Source organism: Muntiacus reevesi, chromosome 1, assembly GCF_963930625.1.
Source record: "Muntiacus reevesi chromosome 1, mMunRee1.1, whole genome shotgun sequence".
Taxonomy (NCBI): Eukaryota; Metazoa; Chordata; class Mammalia; order Artiodactyla; family Cervidae; genus Muntiacus; species Muntiacus reevesi.
The window spans coordinates 239,070,524-239,091,907 of record NC_089249.1 but is presented as its reverse complement, the minus strand read 5'-3'; the positions used below and the strand labels follow the sequence as shown (position 1 = coordinate 239,091,907).

The following is a 21,384-nucleotide window of genomic DNA, read 5'->3' as shown; positions in this document are numbered from 1 at the left end:
AGCTGGGATTTGAACCAAGCTCCATCTCCATTTCTGAAACCTGCCCTGTCAATCATGACCCTTCTTCCTCAACTGTCTAGCCCTCGATGAGTGCCCTGTGGTGTTCCGTGTGATTCTGCATCCCCTAACCCCATCTCAGCTGTGAGGAGGCGTAACAGCCCTGGTGCCTGCCAAGGGTTAATGGTGGTAGGGGCTAAGTGATTCCAGATGGGCCAGCCGGACGGCCGGGCTGGCCGGAAACCGGCGGCCGCCAGCTTCCCAGGGGAGCAACCAACAGCCGCCCCCTCCCCTCTATGCTGCATCTCTGGCCCCCAGCTGTCCCCTTGCCCTGGGGCCCACCCGCCTCCTCTCCCTAGCTAGAGTCCAGATCTAAGAAACTTGTAGACAGAGCATCCCAAGGGCCCTCCAGCACAGTGAGCCCATGCCTGCTATGAACAGATGGGAAAACTGAGGCTCAGAGAGGACAAGGTACCTATCCAAGGCCACACAAGAAGTGCATAGCTGGGTCTTGTGACTCCCAGACTATCTGGTTTGGGTATTAGGATTTGAAATGCCTCCTTGTTCTCCCCCACCGGCCCCACTGACCTGGTCCTAGCAGCTGGACCATGGTTTCAGAGGTGAATGGCCAAGGCAGATGCTAGGAGGGGAGTTGCAAAGACTGATGAAATCTTTGGACAGGAAGGCCTGACCCTGCGGTCTTTGGAGTCCCTGGACTTCCCCTATGACTCCCTTGCCACTGAGCTGGACCAGGCGCCCTCCCTTGGGAGACTCGCATAGCCCCCACCCCAGCATGTGCACCTAGCCTGAAGAACCCTTCTCCCGCTGTGTGGTCTAAACCAAATGTTCTCTTGGGCACTCCCCACTGGGACAAGACCAAGAAATGAGCACAAGATTGGTGACCATGGTTGGCATGAAATCCTAACCTCCTTCCCCCATGAACAGACACCTGGGTTGACGTGTTGGAGGAAAAAGGGTGTAGAAAGAGGGCAGGATGGAAGGAACTCTGGGCAGAGTCAGGTCGGGTTCCACCTGGGACACCTCTCTTTCCCTCTCAGGGACTCCGTTTCCCCATGTGTTACATTAGTAGGGATAGGGTGACACAACCCAACTCTCATTAAAAATGATGCCCTTGGTCAGGAATCTGTGATTAGAGACTTGTTCTGATCTAAGGAAATGAGGGTTGAAGAAATGAAAGGATGGGACTTCCCTGGAGGTCCAATGGTTAAGACTCTATGCTTCCACTGCAGAGCATGTGGGTTCAATCCCTGGTCGGGAAATTTCTGCATGCCATGGGATACAGGCAGGAAAAAAAAAAAGGAGAGGGTGAGAGGTTCAGGGGCTCCCAGAGAAGCCTTGGCAGACCTTGGTACAGAGGTTGGAAATGGAACACAACAGTCCTGGAAGATAAATGAGAGTTGGGGAAGGGATAACAAGGAAGAGGGTAGGATAGGAGGGCCAGTCGACACTGCGGTGTGGGTCTTCCGTTGAGGTCAGAGCACCTGAGTCTGTTCTGGTATATACAGACCTGATCCTGCCTTAGCTCTGCTGTAGCTCTGTGAGCTTGTGAAGCTCATCTGACTCCTCTGGGCTTCAGTTTCTTGTCTATACAACAAGGAAATAATCCTTTCCTGGTCCTCTGGGGATTTTGAGATGATAGAGGAAGATGTCTGAAAATCTGAAGTTTGCTGGGTGACCTTGGGCATGTCTCTTTCCCTTTCTGTGCTAATTCACCCATGGACCTTGATTTCTTCTTTTGAGAAGTGATTGATAACCTCAGAAGGGCTTTTTCTCTCTTCTAAGTCACCTTTTTTCAGAAGCCCTTTCTGATTCCCTCAAGCCTCAGGGAGTGCCCCCCTTTCCGGGCACTGTATCTCCCACTAGCTGGGTACCCTGAAGTCAGAGACTGTAGCTTACTACTGCAACCCCAAAACCTGGCACAGTGTCTGGCACGGAGTAGGTGCTCAGCAAGCTTGTTTAATGAATGAGTGTCGACTGAGTCACCAGATGGGTTATCAGAGCCCCCTCTGCAGATGGGAAAGCAGAGGCCCAGAGAGGGGACCCACCCCTGGGTGCCACAGCCAGGGGAGGCTACCACCCGAGACAGGCATCAGGCTAGTGGGCCAGGCCACTCTTTAATAAAAGTGACTCAGCGGCTGGCTGGCGTGGGCTGTGGAATTTCTAAACATCCCCTCACATCCTGAGTGAGCAGGCTACGGGAGGGAGCAAGCAGAGGGAAACGAGGAAGAAAAACAAGAAACTTGGGGGAAAAGAAAGAGGGAGGGGGAAACTAAAATTGAAAACAGACACACGCGTCCACCCTCCCCGCCCCCAGCCCCCCTTCTCCCAGCTGAGCCAATCAGAGGCTGCTCTGCAGCCTTTCCCCCAAAGTAGGGGGGTGGGGGCAGGGAAGCCCACAGTGGTGTGAGCTCCTGGGGCCGCCAGCGGCCCGCAGTCCCTGCCCGCCCTGTCTGGAGCCAGAGAGAAGGAGGGACTGGGAGGAGAGAGCCGGGGCCCCTCTGACCAGCGCCACCAGGCAGCAGCCCTGCGCTGAGCGACCCAGGCAGCCAGACCCAGGGCGGCCCCTCCTGGCAGCCCTTCTCCTCCACAAGGATGCTTTGGGAGTGAGGCCACTCCTCACCCTGCAGTCCTTCACTCCCTCCATTCTCCTGAGGCTCTGGGAGCCTGCAACGCTCCTCACTGTCCTCCCGCTCTGCCACTGCCCCACTTCAGGTCCAGCAGAGTCCTTCTGATGACAGGGGAGAGTAGGCAGTGAGGAGGTCTTCCTGGAGGGGGTGACAGCCCAGAGCCCAGGACTTTGCCCACACTTCAGAAGGCATCAGCAGCAAGGTAAGCGCTGGGAAGAGGAGGGAACCCCAGACTCTTGTCCTGTCCCCTTGTCCCGGACTGCGCCTTCTTGGGTAGGTCAAAAAATGGAAAATATTTTTAACAAAACCAGATGGGAGGAGGCTCTGAGATTGTGGGCGACATCTGGGCTGGAGGAACCAGCTCTCTCCTGCTCAGGCTGATTCTGGGGTGGGTGCCCCTTGCCCTCATCAAACAAATCCCAGGGGTTTCTGGCAGTGAGGGGGGGAGGAGAGGCTTCCAAAGCAAAGCACTGCCTGTGGGGGGCCGCGAGGAGAGCTGGAAGGAGTATGAGAGAGGAATTGGGAGATGGATCCGGGGATGTATCCATGTATCCGGCCAGATACATAGAAAGGGAATCTAGCAGGGGGCCGGGGACCTCAGACGCACAGCCTCTGTCCCTGGGCCCAAGCCTTGTCCCTAAGAATCTGTCTGGCTCTAGGCCAGTCGGCCGCCAGGCAACCTCTCGGGATTTAAATGGATTTGCAAATTTTCCGGATTCCTAAGATGTCCTTCCAAACCCCCAGCGGCTGGGAAAGTGCGAAGGCGAGGGGCAGAGGCAGGCCCGTCCTCATGCAGGCTGGGCTGGGGGTCTGGGATTCAGCCTGGGGGCCCCTCTGTGAAGAAAGGGAGTTGGCTGTTGGGCCCTTTCCTCTGGTCAAAAGCAGTTTCTCAGGCCTTCTCATCTCCCGTTTTTTCCGCGCCATCCTAAAACATGTATCTGATCACCATCCCTTCCGTGAGTTTCCCCAGAAGATGGTACCTATGAAGCCCAAACTCCTAACAGCAGCTGCCACTCATTGACACATTGCATGCTAGGACCATTCAGGGTGTTTTCTATGCTGGATTTCATGTAGCATTCACCAGCAAATTCGAAGGCAGGGACTGATTTTATACCAAATTTATGGGTGAGGAAACAGAGACTCAGGGCAGCCACACAGCTGGTAGGTGGCAGAGCTCAGGAGATAGTAAGCTCCCTGCCTCATCACACCAGACTTGGGTTTTGTGTTCCTGCCAGTCAGATCCCAGGATTCCCAGAGGAATTTTCATGATCCTGCCTGTAGGCACGCCCTTCCTCACTACCTTCCCTTTTCCTTTAAGGACCCTCCCTATTCTACCTCCTCCAGGCAGCCTTCCTTGGTTCCTCCAGTCTTCTAAGAGCTTGCCATGCCCATCATCCTGGAGCCTTGTTGCTTGACCCTCTGTTTGTGTTCTGTTTACATATCAGAGATTGTTTGGGTCTCAGGCTTCCCCATCCTGTGTTCTGACCCCAGTGTCCATGGGAAGGCAGTGGGACTGAGCAAATGTGGTTGTAAAGGGGAGAAGGGACCTACTGAAGACTTTGTGTTTCCAAGGGTGAGCCCAGAACCCAGGCCTCTTATCTTCCTTCCTTATCACCCTCTGGGTGCCTATCCAGTATCTTACATGGTCTTCCCGACTTTTTCCTATATTAAGGGGGGAGTGTTCCTGCCTCTGTGATCCCAAAGTACACAGAGGCCTCTAGTGAGGTCTTCTGAAGTCAGGCCATCTTCCCTTGCCTCCAAGCAGCAGGGCCTTGAATCCACAGCAGTTGGGAACATGCAGATTATGTTGGTCACCATCCTGGAGTGCTTACTCTGTGCTGGGTAAAGAGCCTGGAACCTCTCAGGCCTTATAATCCCCATCGCAGGTCTTTAGAAGCAGTATTATGGTTACCCCTGATTTGAAGACAAGGAAAACAAAGCTCAGAGAAGTTAAGTGACTTTCCCAGGGTCGCACAGTTGGTAGAGTTGGTATGTAGGCTGAGGTCTGCCTGAAACTAAAGACTTAACCTCCTTGCTCCCAGGGAGGCTCTGGTAGGAGGGGAGTGTCTCCATCTTCCCGCAGAGCCTGCTCCTGGGTCCAGCACCTTCTCCAGCAGAAAGTTTAGCTCCCGGGTCCATGCGGCCCAGGCTTGGTCCTGAGTAAGGAGGGAGACCATCTGGTGAGCCCCCTCCCTGCAGTAGTGATCAGGCAGCCCTCCTCCTCTGTGGGAAGAAGAGCTGAGACTTCTAATTACCCACAGATGTGGGGCAGCGGAAAGCACCGTGGATTCAGAGTCAGGAGACCCAGTGCTGGTCCTGGCTCAACTCAAATCCTCTGTGTGGCCAACCTCAGGCCCCCACGTCCTCTTTCTTGCTGCGTCTGCATCTGGAAGGCAGTGGGCATGGTGGGTAAACAACACCAGTTTCGGGCATCCGATGACGCCCCCTTGCCTCTAGCTAACTGTGTGACCCTGGGCCAGTGCTCTGCCTCTCTGGGCGACAGGCCCCTGCTCTGTGAGCAGTAGGGTGGGACGCAGGGTCGACAAGGTAATAATATAGATAAGGCACTTAGCGTGGTTCCTGCATCTCGTGCGGCTGGACCCAATGCCTAAGAGAGCCAACAGAGTGCCTCTGCTCTCCCCGCCTCCTGTACAGGACGACACGGCTGTGAGACTGGCCTGCACCTCGTGAAGGGCTGTAGCCAGGAAGGGAAGGGACCTGGGCGTCATGGCTGTGCTGAAGGCTCACTTCCATCCTCCAGGCGCAGTCTGGCTCTGAGACCAGCTGCCTTCTGGGCTGAAGGAGGGAATTCTGGGCCTTTTGCTCAGGTTGGGCTACTGAACGGTGAGGAGGGAGAAAGGAATGAGAGGGCCCCAGGCACTCCTGAAACCCCATGCCCTACTTCTGGCAGATGGTTCAGAACCCGCAGACAGTGGACCCTTGGAAGGGGGAGGTCTTCCCCCACTATTTTCCACACCTCCCCCCTCTGCCCATTGGCCATGTCTTCCCATCATCAGAGCTTGAAACACCTCAAATGGGAAGCCGTGTGTGAGAGAGGACAGAACTGGGAGCAGCCTTCTCTGAGCACTTTCACTGTGCTTTTTACATCCATTACCATCAAGTCCACGGCTGTATTCCTCAGCACTTAGAACAGGCCTGGCATTCAGTGACTGCTTAATAAATATTTGCGGAACTAATTTAATCACCGCAAACTACCTCAAGGAGTGGACGTAAACTCTCCATTTTATAGATAAAGAAATGCCCAGAGAGGTTAAGAGGTTAAGTCAGTTGCTCTAAGTCCCACAGCTAGGATATGATGGAGTCGGGACTCAAACCTGGTGTTTTTGACTCCAGAGTCCATGACTGAGGGACTGGGTGGGGCCGGGCTTCAGCCGTGGGGGCCCCCTCAGAGCTCTAGAGGTGGTCATCAGACCCTGGAACCCATCCTGTATGACTGTGCGTGAGTCAGTCCCTCTCTGGGTCTCAGTTTTCCCATTGGTAAAATAAGGATTTTGAAGGAGATGATCCCTGAGTTCCTTCCAGCCGTAAAACAATTCCAGGATTCCAAGCCACGCCAGCCCAGATTGGCAGCCACACAAGCCCTGTTGTGTACTCAGGGATCATGCATATTTAACTTCACAATGAAAGGGTTTTTTTCTTACCCTTTTTCTGCACGTTACAGAAAGCGGTCAGGATCGATGACCACTAATGGAAAATGGTGCCCTATAATCAAGAGGAAGAACTTTCTGACAATCAGAGCAGCCTGGAAATGCACTCTATTTCTTGGGGGAGCTCTGAGGGTGTGTTTCCCCAGCACCCACAAGCCCATTTTTCTTGGATACTGAGGAAGGAGGGTCAGGAGGTGTGCCTGTGAAGGGTTGTGTGTGGATGCTGTGACGCTTTGCTGATTTTTGAACTTCATATGGTCTGATTTCAAAGCAAGGCTTTGGCCCGTGGTAGATGGACAAATGGTGGGGTCCAGAGGCAAGGGAATGAATACAGAGACCCACATCTAATGAGAAGAGTGTGGAATTCACATACTGTTGCTCCCAGTGTAGAAACCAAACCCTAGCCCCTCCCAAGACTTCAGGCCCAGAACCCTCAGGCCAAAGAACTTCCTGAACCTCCAGGCCATGGCCCCAGGAACCCCCTTCCTAACCCCAGCCTAGTGCAGGAGGTTGAAAATCAGTGTATCGTTTTAGCTGCATTAGCACCCTCTCTTCTCCTTGCTTCAGTTCAGAGATCTTTAATTTCTCAGGTGCGCAAAACCTTTCATCTGCCAGAGGTACCAGCTTCTCTGCCCTGTGATGGAAGGGGTTGTCACTTAGGAGGTGGGGGCAGCAGGGCCAGGGGGTCAGACAGCTCCTGAAGGTCAGAGATGAAAAGGACTATGGGGATCACTGTGTTCAACTTCCTTGTTGTATACAGGGGAAACTGAGGTCCAGAGAAGAGGAGGGATGTGCCTCAGCTATAGCACTGAGCCCAGCACCCAGACTGCTGGCCTGGACTTTCCTCTGTGCCAGCACATGTTGGATCCTCTCCATCCATCTCTGTGGCCCAGGGCTAAGTCTCCAGCTCTCACTAGGTTGAGGCCACAGGGCAGAGTTTAGGCTGGAATGTAGCAATGCCACCCCAATGAGGGATGGGACCCCCTCTGGGTAGTCTTGTGGACCATGGAGCCTTTGATTACATCTTTGATTACATCACTTCTCCATCCTGGCCATAATTTCTTTTTATGCAAAATGAGGGGGCAAGGGGACAGTTCAGTGACCCCAAAGGTTACATCCCGCTCCATCCTTAGCCCCTGAGAGCTCCTGTTGGGCTTTGTGTGGCTGTGTCTCATCTTATTGCTGTCCTGGTTACCTTCTGTCTTGGTAAGTGGGGCCATAAGGGCTGTGACACCCTCCTTTCCCTCCTCTTCTAGCTTCTCTGCTCCTGAGGCTGAGCCTAAGAGGTGGATAGTGGGAGGAGGTTCCAGGATCAGCCCCAGGGGGCAGGGCTCAGATTTACAAACCTGTCGCTGAAACCCTGACTTCTCCTAGCCCAGGGCTTTGGGCATGAAGGTAAAGGCTCAAGGGTGACTCAGTAGACTGTGGGCTATTCCAGTCTTACCTATATTTATGTTCTTATCACACTAATCTTATCATGTTCTTAATCAGGCCAGGGCCTTTCTGTTGAATGGATAGTAAAAGTGATAAGTACATGAAGAGATGGATAAACAGGTTGGTGGATGGATGGATGGACAAATAGATGGCCTCTGCTTTAGTCCAGGGAGCAGGGATGACTTCATAAGCATTCAACATGTGCAGGCACAGAGGATTTCATGCTTAGAATGGCCTTACCTTGAAATGCTTAATAGTTTTTTTTTAAACAAGGGTCCTGACATTTGCATTTTGCCCTCAGCCCACCAAATTATATAGTTGGTCCTGCCAAGGAATTCAGGCTGGGTTTGAGATGGCTTCATCCCCAAAGCTGGTCTCGCTGCCTCTCCTGTCCCCATCCTAATCTACACCATCCCACAAAATGCTGGGCCACTCCTGTCACTCCCCCTTGTGGAGGCCCTCCATCCCCATAAGTGCTTAGATGTGCACTGTTGTCACCCCAGGCAGCAGCCAGCTCCCCACCCTCACTGTCAATACCCTGACAAGTTGGCTTCCCAGTGCCTCCAGGGCAGAGCCCAAGTCCTTACCCACATCCCAATCTTTTCCCAAAGTGACCTCTGCCCTCCTTCTCTGCCCATCACCTGCCTCTTTGCTGACAAGCCCCCGTTTCCAGCCTCACAGTACTTTCCTTGCCATCACCCGATGCCTCACGATCTCCCACTTCCTTAACTGCTCACACAGAGCTTCTGTGGAATAGCCTTCCCTGACGTCATCCCCTAGAGAGTCCCAACTCACAGCCTCTCCTCCCCCTCAAACCATCCTATAATCATAACAGTTACCATTGACTGAGCCTGTCATGTCAGGAGCCTTTCATCATCATCTCTAACCCTCACAGCAATGGAAAAGGGTGTCTCTTTTGTGGTTTTCCAGGAAAATGGGACTCAGGGAAGTTAAACTCCGAGAAGTCGCGTGGTTACGAGGCAGTGGATTAAGTGGTGGTATTGCTGCTCCTGGCCTGGCCGAGCCCCTCCGTGTGCTTTCACTTCCCTGGGAGGCATCAGGCGCCACCCCTTGGCATCAGAGTCCCATAAAGCTGTTCAGTCCCCTCATCACCCCGAACCATCACCTCCCTAGATGGGAAGGGTCACCATCACCTATTATCCCAGTGTCCCAGCCCAGGGAGTCCCGAGTCATTACAGGGCAGCTGACGACCAGAGAGCTGACCTTCCACAGCCATTTGATCTCTCATGCTGAGTAAGCATCTATTGAGTACCTGTGTGCATGCTAAGTCACTTCAGTCATGTCTGACTCTTTGTGCCCCAGTGGACCATACCCCGCCAGGCTCCTGTGTCCATGGGATTCTCCAGGCAAGAATGCCAGAGTGGGTTGCCATGCTCTCTTCCAGGGGATCTTCAGGATCCAGGGATCAAACCCACATCTCTTATGTCTCCTGCATTGACAGGCGGGTCCTTTACCACTAGCGCCAGCTGGGAAACCCATATTGGGCACCTACTGTAAGCCTAATCCTATATGAGGAACTTGGAGATATCCCCCAGATTGTTGGGCTTTCTCTTTTGTGAAAAGTCGAACTAAGGGACTAAGACAAAGAGCAGGTTGGCAGATAGTGGACTGGGAGTCATTAGCCTTGGGTTCTGGTCCTGGAGGAGGAGACCCCACCCCCACCCAAGCTGAGCCTGCTGACACCTAGTAACAAACAGCAGCGACGCTTCTTGGCTTTCTCACTACCCCGTTTCCCACACAGACCCCTTTGCTGACAAGCCTAGCCTAGCCGGGTCTCAAGGCCAAGTGAGTGAATGAGTGAGTGACTTATTCTCCCGTGAGTGAATGAAGAAGAGTCACGTGGCCACTGACTTGGCCGAGGGCTGTGCGCCAGGCCCTGCTCTGTGCATTTTACTTGTATTAACTCATTTGAAGGCCTCGACAACTCGATGACGAGCCCGGACTTACAGAGGGGAGACCGGAGGCACAGGGAGGCTGAGTAACAGTGAGTGGGAGACTCAGGGTGAGCACCTGGAGGAAGAGGTGAGAGAACAGATGTGGGGAAAATAAGGGGACTAAAATGTGGGAGTTTTCTCCCCTCTGGTTCTGCCGCGCAGGAGGGCTATGAGGGGAATCTCAATGCTCTGTAATTGGCATCAGTTAATGGCAGGTTCTTGTTAGCTAGCTGCCCCGCCCGATGTGTGGACTCTGGGCTGCTGGGGGAAGGCCGCGTGCTGGTGGGTCAGTCCACACGGCCGAGGCCCACCTGCCCCCTGCCCACTTGGCTCTGAGAACCCATTCTCTGTGCGGCCCCCACCCCAGCCGGGGGCTGATCCCGGGCTGGCAGCAGCCAGGGGAACAGAAGGTTTGCTTGTCTGCGCCTGCCGCACCCCCCTCCCCAGTCTGAGCCTGGGACCCCTCTCGGGGGCTCCTTTGGCTGCCAGGGCCTGGCGCTCTCTGTTGCCATGGCACCGGCCGGAGATGAGGCTCTGGGGGGCAGTGAGGGGCGGGGGTTGAAGGGAGGACAGCCGAAGGATGATGGAGGCCTAGAACTCTGCAGCTGCAGGGGCCACTGGGCCATCTGAACAGTGGAAAGGGGGTGCTGGGGCCCCAGCAGGGGTAGGCCTGGACCCCGAGTGCAGCATAGCATTGCACCTAGCCCGACGAGGCTTTTGGGACAGGGCTTGTGGCAGACCAGAGCCCTGCTGTCCTCAGCAAAGTCTCCTCTCCTCAGTGTAGATGCTGATCCTCAGGCTCCACAGTGATGTCCCAGAAAGGTTCTGAGATCCCGCCTTGCTTAACTTCCAGATTCGTGGGTGAGCTGGGGTAGATCCCCTGCTCAGGACTCTGACCTCTGAGGACCTCAAATACCTGAGAGCTTGACCCCGTTAGGGTGAACCCATGTGGGAGTGTTTCTCTGTGAACAGACCTGTTTCTGGGCAGAATCCAGGCAGTCCTACACAGCGGTTAAGAATACATGTTTGGAGTCAGTCAGATGGGCCTGAGTTTGAATCCCAGCTTATCACTGGCTTTTATTCATTTGCTGTGTGACCTTGAGCAAGTTGCCATACCTCTCTGAGACTTAGTTTCTTCCTCTGTGAATAGGAATAGTGATTGTACCCTCCTCACAGGATTGTTGTGAGGATGAAACCAAATTCCCAGGTCATGTCATTTAGCAGAGTGCTTGGCTCTGAATTAGTAAGGGCTTTTGTTTGTTTTCACATTGTGGAGCATCAGAAAAATGAACGGGAAGAAAGATGCCCTGCTTGTGGGAACAGGGGGGCATTGACAGTGGTGAATGGAAGCAGGAATAATGGGTTGAGGATATAAAGAGATAGACTGAGCACATGTAATAAAAGTTTTCAAATAGCCTGACCCCTGAGGAACCTGAGCTGTCCAAGAATGGAACAGGCCATGGTGAGGTGGTGAGATCCCTATCATGGGAGGTGTGCAGTTGGGAGGCTGGACAACCTCTTTGTTTGCAGAGAGCCTGAGGAAGATGTGAAGTAGGAGGACTTACAGCCCATCTCACACCTAAGAAGATAGGGTTCTGTGAAAGATGATGTGACTGTCTGCCTCTTTGTTCTGCCAACTTCAGTTTCACCCGGCTAAGAGGGGAGAGGTTAGGAAATACAGGGTGAACAACAAGCCTGCTGACTCCTTTACTGAGCTCATACACTGTGTCAGGCACTCAGAATCTGCCTCCTGCCTTAGAAAGGCTGTCACATGGGTGTTGATCCTGTGTGCTCTGGGATGAGTCCACCCGGGATCGAGCGCGGCTCCACCACTGGGAACTCTGTGACCTCGGGCAAAGGATTTGCACTCTCTGTGCCTTGTTCTCCTTATCTATAAAATGCAGAAGCAACACCGATGTCATGGATTGTTCTGAGACCATTCACATTAAGAGCTTGGCCCAGGCATTGGGTGATAAGAACTAAATCAGAATTAGCTATTCTTCTTATTTTCAAGGTCTTCTAAGTCCTTGTTCCTTTTCAAAGGGGGCATCGAGGCCCAGCTGGAATCCAGAGGACTCTAGTCCAGGGATCCACTGGGCCTGGGCAGTCAGGCCACAATGGCCCAGGGGGTGGCCATGGGGACAAGCAGGGGGCCAGTGAGGCGCCGGAGGAGGCAGGAAGCGTTTGCTTGGCGGGCGGGTGGACAGGGGTATGTGGCGGGCCTCCCTCCCTCTCTGACCTCCTTCTCAGGCCGGTTCCCAGCCTGTGTGGGGACCCAGACCCCCTCCCCTGGGCCCCCAGTGGCCGTGAGGCACACACTGAGTGCTTTCCCACGAGCCGTTCCAAGTAACTAGGTCTGCTCCCCCTACCTCCAAGCGCCTGCTCTGCTACTCTGCGGCGGGTGAGGGGTGTGTGGCAGGAGACGGGGGCTCGGACTGGGAGGGATCAGTCCATGTTTTATCAACCTGGCTCCGATCCAGACAGATGTTTCGTTTTATTTTGAACTTCCAGAAAAGAGGTCATTTCTTTCCATTGTGTCCCTGGGGAGGCCTCCTGGGGAGAGAAGAACAGAGTGAGTGACAAGAGCGTGGGGGCCTCGCTTGGGCCCCCAGGGAGCTGGAAGGACAGCATTCTGCCCCCTCTGTGGTGATGAGCTGTCTGTCAGCAGGGCAGGGCGTGAAGGTTCTTACAGGCCGGGCTAAGAAGCCAGCCTTTATGTAGGGTGGATGGAGAACCGTGGAGGCACCAGGGAAGGACATGGTTGGGTGGGGATTTCAGGAAGGTTCCTCTGGTCAGGGGGTGAGGACAGGCAGGAAGGCTCAGACTAAAGGCGATATGGGAGTGTGTGGTACCATAGGGTAGCCAGAGGCCACCAAACTCGTGCTGGAGGGGGTGGGGTAGGGCCATCAGAGTGATGTTCCATGGAACTGGCACTGTCCTTTCACCCCACGTGGACTTCCAGAACAGCTGGATCCCATTGCAGGCCACAACTTCACTGATTTCTGCTGCTTTGTTTGGAGGACCTCATAGATACCTGGAAAACAGGAAGGTCCTCTGGGTCTAGAAGCAGCATGGCAGAGAACTGGGCCTGGGTGACTGTGTGGCATCGCTGTGTACCTCAGGTCAGGTTGCTCACCCTTTCTGGCCTCCACGTGATCCTGAGGTTTGTGGGGAGGTTCAGTGTGTAGGGTGGAATGCTGACCTTCAGCAGCAGAAGGGGCACTGGATTGAGGGAGGCAGGTGAGCGCTCCACAACCTCAGCCACTTTCTAGCTTTCTACCCCCTGCCATAACTATCTCCCAACCCAACAGACCCTGCTCTCCTTCCTGGCTCCCAGGATGGGGTTCCATACCCATGCTCCAAGATCGCACCTCCAGCTCAGCCCACTTGGGGTGAGCCCACAGAGCCACACCCTCTGCCATCACTCTCATACTCCCCCGACTGCTGACGGGAGGACTCAGGCTTTGGCTCCAGATCCTTCTTGCCCCCACACACTCCCGGGCCTGGAGCTGGCTGCCTTCTTTGAGCTGAGTCATGACATCCTGGCCAGGGCCCCTCCCCAGCACCCCACCCCCACCCCAGCATTTCAACTCAGCACGACTCCTTCCAGACCAGGGTCCTGAGAGTCACCCATGTCAGCCCCAGCAGTGTTCTCAGGACAGCCCTGCCCACCCCATGTACAGATGGAGAAACAGGCTCAGAGAGGGGCAGGACTGTAAAAGCAGGTGACAGAGCTGGGCTAAGCCCCATATCCCCTCCTCTCAGCTGGGGATCTGCCCCTGAAGTTTGTGTCTGGGGCTGTGAAGTGTCCGTGGTGTGCAGGGGGGAGGACCAGACCACCAGGCAGGAGACTGGAGTCTGCATCCCACTTCTGACAGCAACTTAGCAAGTCGCCTCCTCTGAGTCTGTTTCTAATCCCTGTCTGGCTGGGACAAGGCCGGGAAAGTGATATAAAGGCCTATGTGTGGTGGGTGGGGGCAGTATCCTGTGGGGAGGGAGTGGATAGCAACTGTTGTTCAAACCCTGGGCCTTGAACCACCAGCTTCACATCAAAGCCAGGGCTGGAGGCAGGGGCTGCCCAGTCAGATAAACTACAGCGCCCCATTGGCCCCCTGAACATGGCCTGCTAGGTCGAAACCCTGACACTGGTCCCTGTCCTTCTCCAAGCCTCAGTTTTCCCGTCTGCTCAGTGGTGCACAGGAAGAGGGTTGGATCAGATAGATGGTCCCTGAGGGCCTCAGAGCTCTGACATTCCAAGACTCTAACCCCATGACCCCAAGGCCAGGCCTCCCCCTCCCTCTGGCATCTTGTTTATTCAGAGCATCCCTGGCCTGAGACTGCAGGCCTCAAGCACCCCTCCTCTGTGAAGCAGGGCTTCCTCCCATCCCCATCTCACTGCTATTTCTGCCCAGCCTGATCCTTGCCTCCAGACTGAGTGTTCCCCTGTTCCCTCAGGTACCCACATCCCCTCCAAATCCTAAAACCAGCTCAGGGCCAGCTCCCACTCCTGTTCTGCCTCATTCTCATCTCAGAAAAAGATATTGTGCCTCTAGGACAGACACATTCCTGCCCCCTAAGTACTCCAAGCCAGAAATAGGAGTGGGGCTCATTTAGGATACCTCTTTCTCCAGCCCCTCTACGTCCAGTCACCACATCCTGTCATTCTGAGCTGGACAAATCTCAGTCCTGTCTGTTTCCATCAGTCCCCGCTGACGTTGGAACAGCCAAACCTAGTAAACACAGTAGTGCTGGCAGAGACATCTGCCTTGGCTCAATCTCTGCTCTGTGCTCTTAGGCAAGTAAATAAGCACTCCCTGCCTCAGTTTCCCCATCTAAAACAGGGTGATCCTTGTATCTGTCTACCTCATAGTGTTGTCTGAGGAGCAAGTGAGCCAGTCTGTGTCAAGTGCTCAGGATAGTACCTGGCGCAGTAAGGGCACAGCACACCTTGACTTTGTGGCTTGTCTGTGCCCACATGTGCACGTGTGTTCAGGTGAGTTTGGGGTCCCATGGGCATATGCTCTATGCATGTTGCATGTGCGTAGCTTCGCTTGTGCTAAGTACATGTGCGATTTAACCTGCATGTGTGTACCTCACATGGGCACGTGGGAGAGCACCGAAGTGGTGATCCAGGCGCAGTGGAGCTGCATACTCCATGCATGTGTGGGCGTGCACGTCTGGTGCTGGCGTGCGGGCTGGGCACACACAGGGCCCGCCGCACATGGGTGTGTTTCAGAGCAGTGTGTGAGCGAGCGCGTAGGCAGGAGCCTGTGCTGTGTGTGCACGTGCTCTCCGTGTGTGAGCCTCCCCCACTGGCAGCCGTGCAGGCCCCCCTCTCCAGCCTGCCTGTGTCGTGGGAGCCTTGGGACCCTGAGGGAGGGAAGCTGCTGCTAGCGGATGTGGCCAAGATGGACTGGATTTATTTAGATTAAGGCGGTGGGAAAGGAGTGGAGGCTTGTATGAGCAAGGCTGAGGCTCTGAGGAGGAATCCTCAAGCACACTTGTTCCTCTGGACTTTAGGTCTTACCCTGGATGGAGGGGGTACCTCTGACTCACTGTGAGGAGCTGGGCAATTATCCCATCTGTGGATCTCTGTACCCCCAACCTAGCCAAAATAGGAAGAATCACGAGAACGTCCCACACAGCACTCGCCTCACAAACAAAGGGGAGATCCCTGAGGGTCCCCTTCCTCTCTGTGCTCCAAGGGCTTTCTGAGGCAGGAGAGTGTGGTAGGAAGGGGATTCCTCCTCCCTATGACACCCACTTTGTCCCAGGTGGCTCCTCCCTGGAACGCAGTCCTGCCCCTGAAGAAGAGAAGTGGTCACAGGCAAGCCCTCTTCCCCTATATCAGCCACCTGGGCCTTTCTGGGGTCGGCTGGAAACATACAGCCCCTGGGAAGCACAGAAGTCTATAGGTAATGGGTGGACCACTGGAGGGGTCAAGGAGTCATCCAAGATGGCCCAGGAGGTTGGGTCCCAGTCCCCAGTCTGGTTCTTCCCAATCCACCAGCTTGTTGCCCATGCCACTCTTCCCCTGTCACCTCCACAGGGCCATATTACCTGTTTATTTGTCTGGAAGTCACCTGAAAAACAGAAGCCCAGAGAGGGAAAGAATTTGTCAAAGTATACACAGCAAATCTGGGACCAAATGGTTAGGGAATTGAATCCATGGAATGAAAATGGGTTATGGATGCTCATTTTGCTCCAGCCTCAGGAATGTCGCCTTTCCTCTCATCAACAACCCCATGTCCCCAGGCCACCCCAGCAGGAATAATAGTGACTAGAACCTTCTCTCTGGCAGTGTTAGAGCAAGGCTGGCTCTCTGATATGATCCATCCAAACCTCTCCCTGTATGGAAGGGGAAACTGACTCCCAGAGAGGGCTGGAGACTCAGTCTCATGGTGGGTCTGAAGCCCCATGTGAAATGCCCATTTCATGGAGGGAGAAGCCAGTTCAAGGTCCCTGGTTATCTGTACTCTCCCTAAGGTGTCTCCCCTCTCCCTGAGCTCCTTTGCCCAACCCATCCTCTCCCTGCAGCCTGATTCTGCCTTTTTGATGTGACTGGGCCATGACTCTGTCTGTAGTCTCTGCTGCCTGTTCAAGAAGGCCCCTTCCAGCTCAGAGCCTCAGGGACTCAAATCCCCCTGAGCTGCAGGCCTAGCAGAGAGGAGCCAGGGTTGGGATCTGCTCACCCAGGGGCCTAGCCCACAGCCTTCCAGAGCCAGGCCAGTCCTAGTTGTCATGACCTCCCATCTCCAGGCCAGCCGACCAAATTCCTCCTTTAGAATAATAAACAGTGTGGCCAGCCAGGGAGGTGGGGAAGGGATGGGCAAGGAGGCTGAAATGACCCCTTCCCCCAGCCTCCACTGCTAATGATTTTCTTTGGCTGAGATCTCTAGCAGGAAGGGGGGATCCAGAGAGGCACCCACTAAGGGGCAGATAGGCCTCTGTGGGGGCTGCTGGCTCCACTGTGGCGCTGCTTCGTCCTGCCGGAAGCGGTCTGGCAACCAGCTGGAGGGCTGCAGCAGGAGGGGTGGGCGGGGGGCACTGGGGATGTGGCCTCAGCATGGCTGGGCTTTGAGTCTAAAGCATTTGGGAGAGGGGAGGGGGCCCTCAGGCAGGCTGGTCTGAAGGAACTGGGAGAAAGAGGAAGAGGAGAGCAAATTTATTCAGGGAGTTCTTAGGGTGCTGAGCAGAGAGCTGAGGCCAGCGGTCCCCAGTCCAGGGCCCTTGCCTGTGTCCCATGATGAATGTGTAAACACAGCCCTGCAAGTGAGCCACTTGCCATCGTCCTTTTTTTTGAGAGCTGGAGATGGAGGCCACTGAAATGTGATGGTGCGGGAGGTAGGCCTGCTGGGGCTCAATCTCAGCTCCTAGCCCTGTATTGCAAACTAAAAGGGATGAAACGAGGGTGGAGTGGGCGCAATCTGGCATGGACTTAGGAGCCAGGCCAGGCTGGGCAGCCACTCAGGGAAGGCAGCAGGTCTTCTGGTCTCCTTGCCACCTGGTCTCTCCCACATTTCTGGCCTTAGTACCCCCACCCACTTCTGGCCTCCTTCCTTTTGATACTGCAGTCAGAACTTTGCAAACCTGGTTATGGCTGGTTCTTTTGGACCCTCGGATGGGGCTGCCAAGGGCAGGGAGATGGTAGGACCCATGTGGTTCGATCTGTCTCCCTTTGTGTCCCTGCTTCTCTTTCTGTCTCCATCACTGGGTGATTCCAGTCTGTATCTCTGAGTCTTTGTCTTTCTACCCGTATCATTCCAGTCACTTTGTCTCCCTCCAGAACAAGCTCTGCCATGTAACCTTAGGCAAACTTCTTCCCCTCTCAGAGCCTCAGTCTCCCCATCTGGACACTGAAAGTGTGGGTGAGGGGGCTTGGATTCAGTAGTTTGCAAGGATGCCTTGCTGTGTGGTGAGGCCTCCCCTGGGTCCAGCCCCTGGCCCCTCCCCCTGGGCCTCCCCGTGCAGCTTGGAGCTGAGTTAAGGGGGCCAGGCATGGGGGTGCCCCCCCACATTCCACAGCCCCACTCCCCCGCTTCCCTTCCCAGAGCCGCCTCCACTTCCTGTTGTGCTTGTGGAACTGTGGGAGTTCTCTGGGTTCTGGCTTACCCCCTCCCTCTCCCTCAGGCCTTTCATCACACTTTCCTAAATATTTGTCCTGGCAGATAAGAGCCTGGTATTGGAACTGTCACCCAGAGGACAGGCTGTTAGAACCGGTGGGCCCCTGAACAGCATCCAGGCCAAGACCCCACCCCCACCATACGTGCAGAGGAACTAAGACCCAAGGAGAAGCAGGGGGTTCAGTCAAGGCCATCGGAGAAGAAGAGGCAGAGCCAAAGCAGGGTCCAGGCACCCCGAGACTTGGCCCAGTTCAGGGGAAAGAGCCCCTTGGGCATGAGTGCCCTCTTGGTGTGGAGTATGGGTAGTCTTTGACTTTAGCCTAGTGGATCCAGGGGTTGGGTGGCTCAAGCTGGGGCTTACTCTACAGGACCCAGGGCAAAGACGGGCTGTGGCACTGCCTCTGGCTACTCTGGGCCCTGACTCCTGTTTAACTTTGCAGGATACCATGCAGCTTCCAAGCACCATGCGAGCTGTTGTCCTCAAAGGTAGGTAGCCTTGGGCAGGGATAGAGGGCCCTGGGGAGCCTCCAGGTAGGACCCTGGAGCTGGCAGGGTGGCTCATGCTAGCACCAGGGCCTGGGAGCCCAGGGGCGCTGCTCTGCTTTTGATCTTCAGTTCCCTGCCTTTCTAGTGGGTCTCAGTGGAGGCCTCCTTCCAGTGTCCACCCCTCAGCCCAGAAACCTCAGTGGACCTGTGCCTGTCCAGAGCCATCAGCTCAAATCCTTGGGTTGGCCTTCCATAGCCCATGTCCCCTCACCAACTGTCCCCACCCTCTTCCCTAACAGTCACCCTGGTCTCCCATCTCTTATCAGCACTTACTGGTATCAGTCTGGCATGTCTGTTTCCGGTGAGGGACCCCTCCTATTCATGGACCCCTCATTGGCTGTGAGCTCCCAAGTCTGGGTGGGCTTTTTCAAGCAATCAGTGCTGACCAGGCAGTCAGTGACCAGCCAAAGGTTCACCCAAGGATATCTGACCCACTGGCTGAGCACCCACCCATCTAAACGGGTACTTGTTTTCACCTCCAGGGTTTTCAGCTGCTGGGGCTGGGTGCAAGGCCTACAGCGTCCTTCCACAGGGCATCAGCAGGCAGAGGGAAAACCAATCACTAGACATCCCCAGCACCTTCAGCCTCCAGGGGCCTCAGTCTCTTTTCTGACCTGATCTGCCCCACTCTGGACTATGTTGGCCACCACCTCCCCAAGCAGGGCCATCTCTGGGCTTTGGGCACAACCTGGGCAGCTGGGGCAACTGCAGGGAAGAGGCTCAGAAAGTGACCTGGGAAGTAATGCAGGAACTGGGGGCCTGGGAATTGCTTCCCAAGGATTTCCTGATGCCTTTGAGAGAACATGCCTGCAGTCTGAATGCTGCACTGCAGAAGGACTGCAAGGCTGGGGGTCTCTTGGCACTGAGAGCAGGAGGCCAGGAGTCCCTGGGGACTAGACCCTGGGCAAGCAGGTCTCAGAGTCATGGGTTCCAGTCTCTGTTTTCTGTGGATTAGGGAGGTGTGTTCCTCAGGGTCAGCTGTGGAAAGAGGTACTATTGCTCTTGTGCCCTGATGTCTGATGCCTCCTCTTCCAAAGGCCAGGTGCTATTGCTGCCCCTGCTGTTTCTGCTGGGACCACGGGCCTTCTGGGGCCTGGTCATCATACCCCCGGGGCCAGAACTTGTCCTCAACCTCTCCAGCACCTTTGTTCTGACCTGCTTGGGCCCAGCTCCAGTGGTGTGGGAACGGATGTCCCAGAAACCCCCACAGGAAATGACCAAGACCCGGGACGGCACATTCTCCAGCGTGCTGACACTGGTCAATGTCACTGGTCTAGACACAGGAGAATACTTCTGTGGCTACAAAGGCTCCCATGGGCTGGAGGCCAGTGAGCGAAAACGACTCTACATCTTTGTGCCAGGTGAGGATCCCTGGCCTATGTGCTACACCTCTACTGCTCTTCTTAGCTGCAGGCATCTGGGGGAAGCTCAGAGAGCACTTTACTGATATGGTGGAACATAGCCATCTCAGAAATGCAGATGAATCAGGGAATCCAGCCTGGCTCGGTCCAGGAGTATGTCCACTCCCACCCCTGGGTCTGGATATTTGTCTGCTGTCTGCCAGTCCATCCCATTCCTGGTTCCCAAGAACGCTGCATTCTCAGTTGGTTCCAATATGCACCCCCTTGGCTTCCACACCCCATCTTCCCCATTTTCCAAGCTCAGGTACCAACTGTCCTTCAGCTTGTGACTTATCTTCTTTCTCAGGTTGATGCTGTCCATATCAAATGCTAAAGCTAGAAGGGACCTCTGAGAGCATGCTTCTTCTGTAGAAAGTAGACTGAGGGGCAGAGAGGGAAGAGACTTGTTCAAGGTGATAGAGTAAATCAGTGAAGAGCCAGAAACCCAGCTCCTCTGACTCACATTCTTGGCTCTGCCCCTGGCAGATCCTTCTGTGGGCTTCCTCCCTGTCGACCCTGAGGAGCTATTCATCTTTCTCACGGAAATAACTGAGACCACAATTCCATGTCGAGTGACGGATCCGAGGCTGGTGGTGATGCTGCATGAGAAGAAGGTGGATGTCCCCCTGCCCATAGCCTATGACCCTCAACGTGGCTTCTCTGGTACCTTTGAGGACAAGACCTACATCTGCAAAACCACCATTGGGGACAGGGAAGTGGATTCCGATGCCTACCATGTCTACAGCCTCCAGGGTGAGCCCCCTTTCTTGCCTGGTGCTCAGCCAAGGCAAGTATAACTGTCCACAGAGGGACTGACCTTTTCAGATTATCAAGTATGCAATTCCATTTTCACTGGATTCTCACTACAGCTATGGAAGGCAGGTGTGTTGCCCTATTTTACAGATGAGAAAACTGAGACTCAGAAAGAGGATGAAGTATGCCAAAGGTCATGGGAAGCATTAGTGGTGGAACTGGGCTGTATATACTGTGGTAGGCAAAGGTACAGGCTTTCAACCAGTGGGATTTGAATCCCAGCACTGCCACTTCCCATCTGAGCAACTCTGCACAAGGCAAATAATCTCTCAGAGTCTGCTTCTTCCTCTGTAAAATGGGTTTAATACAGACCATTTACCTAGGATTATTGTGAAGATTTAAAAAAAAAGATGGAGAGTAGCTGTTAGTGCTCAGTAAGTTTCTTTTGTACTTAGGTACCCAGAGAGTATTTTGATTTCAAAACATTCTAGAATGCCAGTTTCATGAGGACAGGAATTTTGTCTGTAGTATTTCCTGCTAAAGCCATAATACCTAGAATAGGACTTGGCATATAGTAGGTATTTAATAAATATATGTCAAAAGAATGAATCTTTCACACACCAGTCATGCCCTCCCTCTGTGGACCCTGACCCCATCCCTAAGCTGATGCTGGTGGTGACTTCCTCAGCCCTAAGCCAATCTCTTTCCACCAGTGTCATCCATCAATGTCTCAGTGAATGCAGTGCAGACTGTGGTCCGCCAAGGGGAGAATATCACCATCATGTGCATTGTGACCGGGAATGAGGTGGTCAACTTCGAGTGGACATACCCACGCATGGAGGTAATGCCAGGCCACAGGT

The 21,384-nt window shown here is 54.4% G+C and overlaps 1 protein-coding gene across 3 annotated transcripts in view; it reads left to right on the top strand.

Annotated features, from left to right (window-relative positions):
• The first annotated feature begins 2,424 nt into the window (after window positions 1-2,424).
• The window catches only part of PDGFRB (platelet derived growth factor receptor beta), a 37,281-nt gene continuing 18,321 nt past the window's right edge, over window positions 2,425-21,384 (top strand). The window contains exons 1-6 of one of the 3 annotated variants that reach the window (XM_065918897.1): window positions 2,425-2,847; window positions 9,683-9,790; window positions 18,266-18,311; window positions 19,409-19,732; window positions 20,258-20,524; window positions 21,238-21,365. In XM_065918897.1, coding sequence (XP_065774969.1) covers window positions 18,272-18,311; window positions 19,409-19,732; window positions 20,258-20,524; window positions 21,238-21,365 — 759 coding nt within the window. In that variant the 5' untranslated portion in view covers window positions 2,425-2,847; window positions 9,683-9,790; window positions 18,266-18,271. Of the gene's footprint in view, window positions 2,848-9,682; window positions 9,791-18,265; window positions 18,312-19,408; window positions 19,733-20,257; window positions 20,559-21,237; window positions 21,366-21,384 lie in introns of those variants that run through there. The other 2 variants (XM_065918896.1, XM_065918899.1) reach the window with 2 other exon arrangements.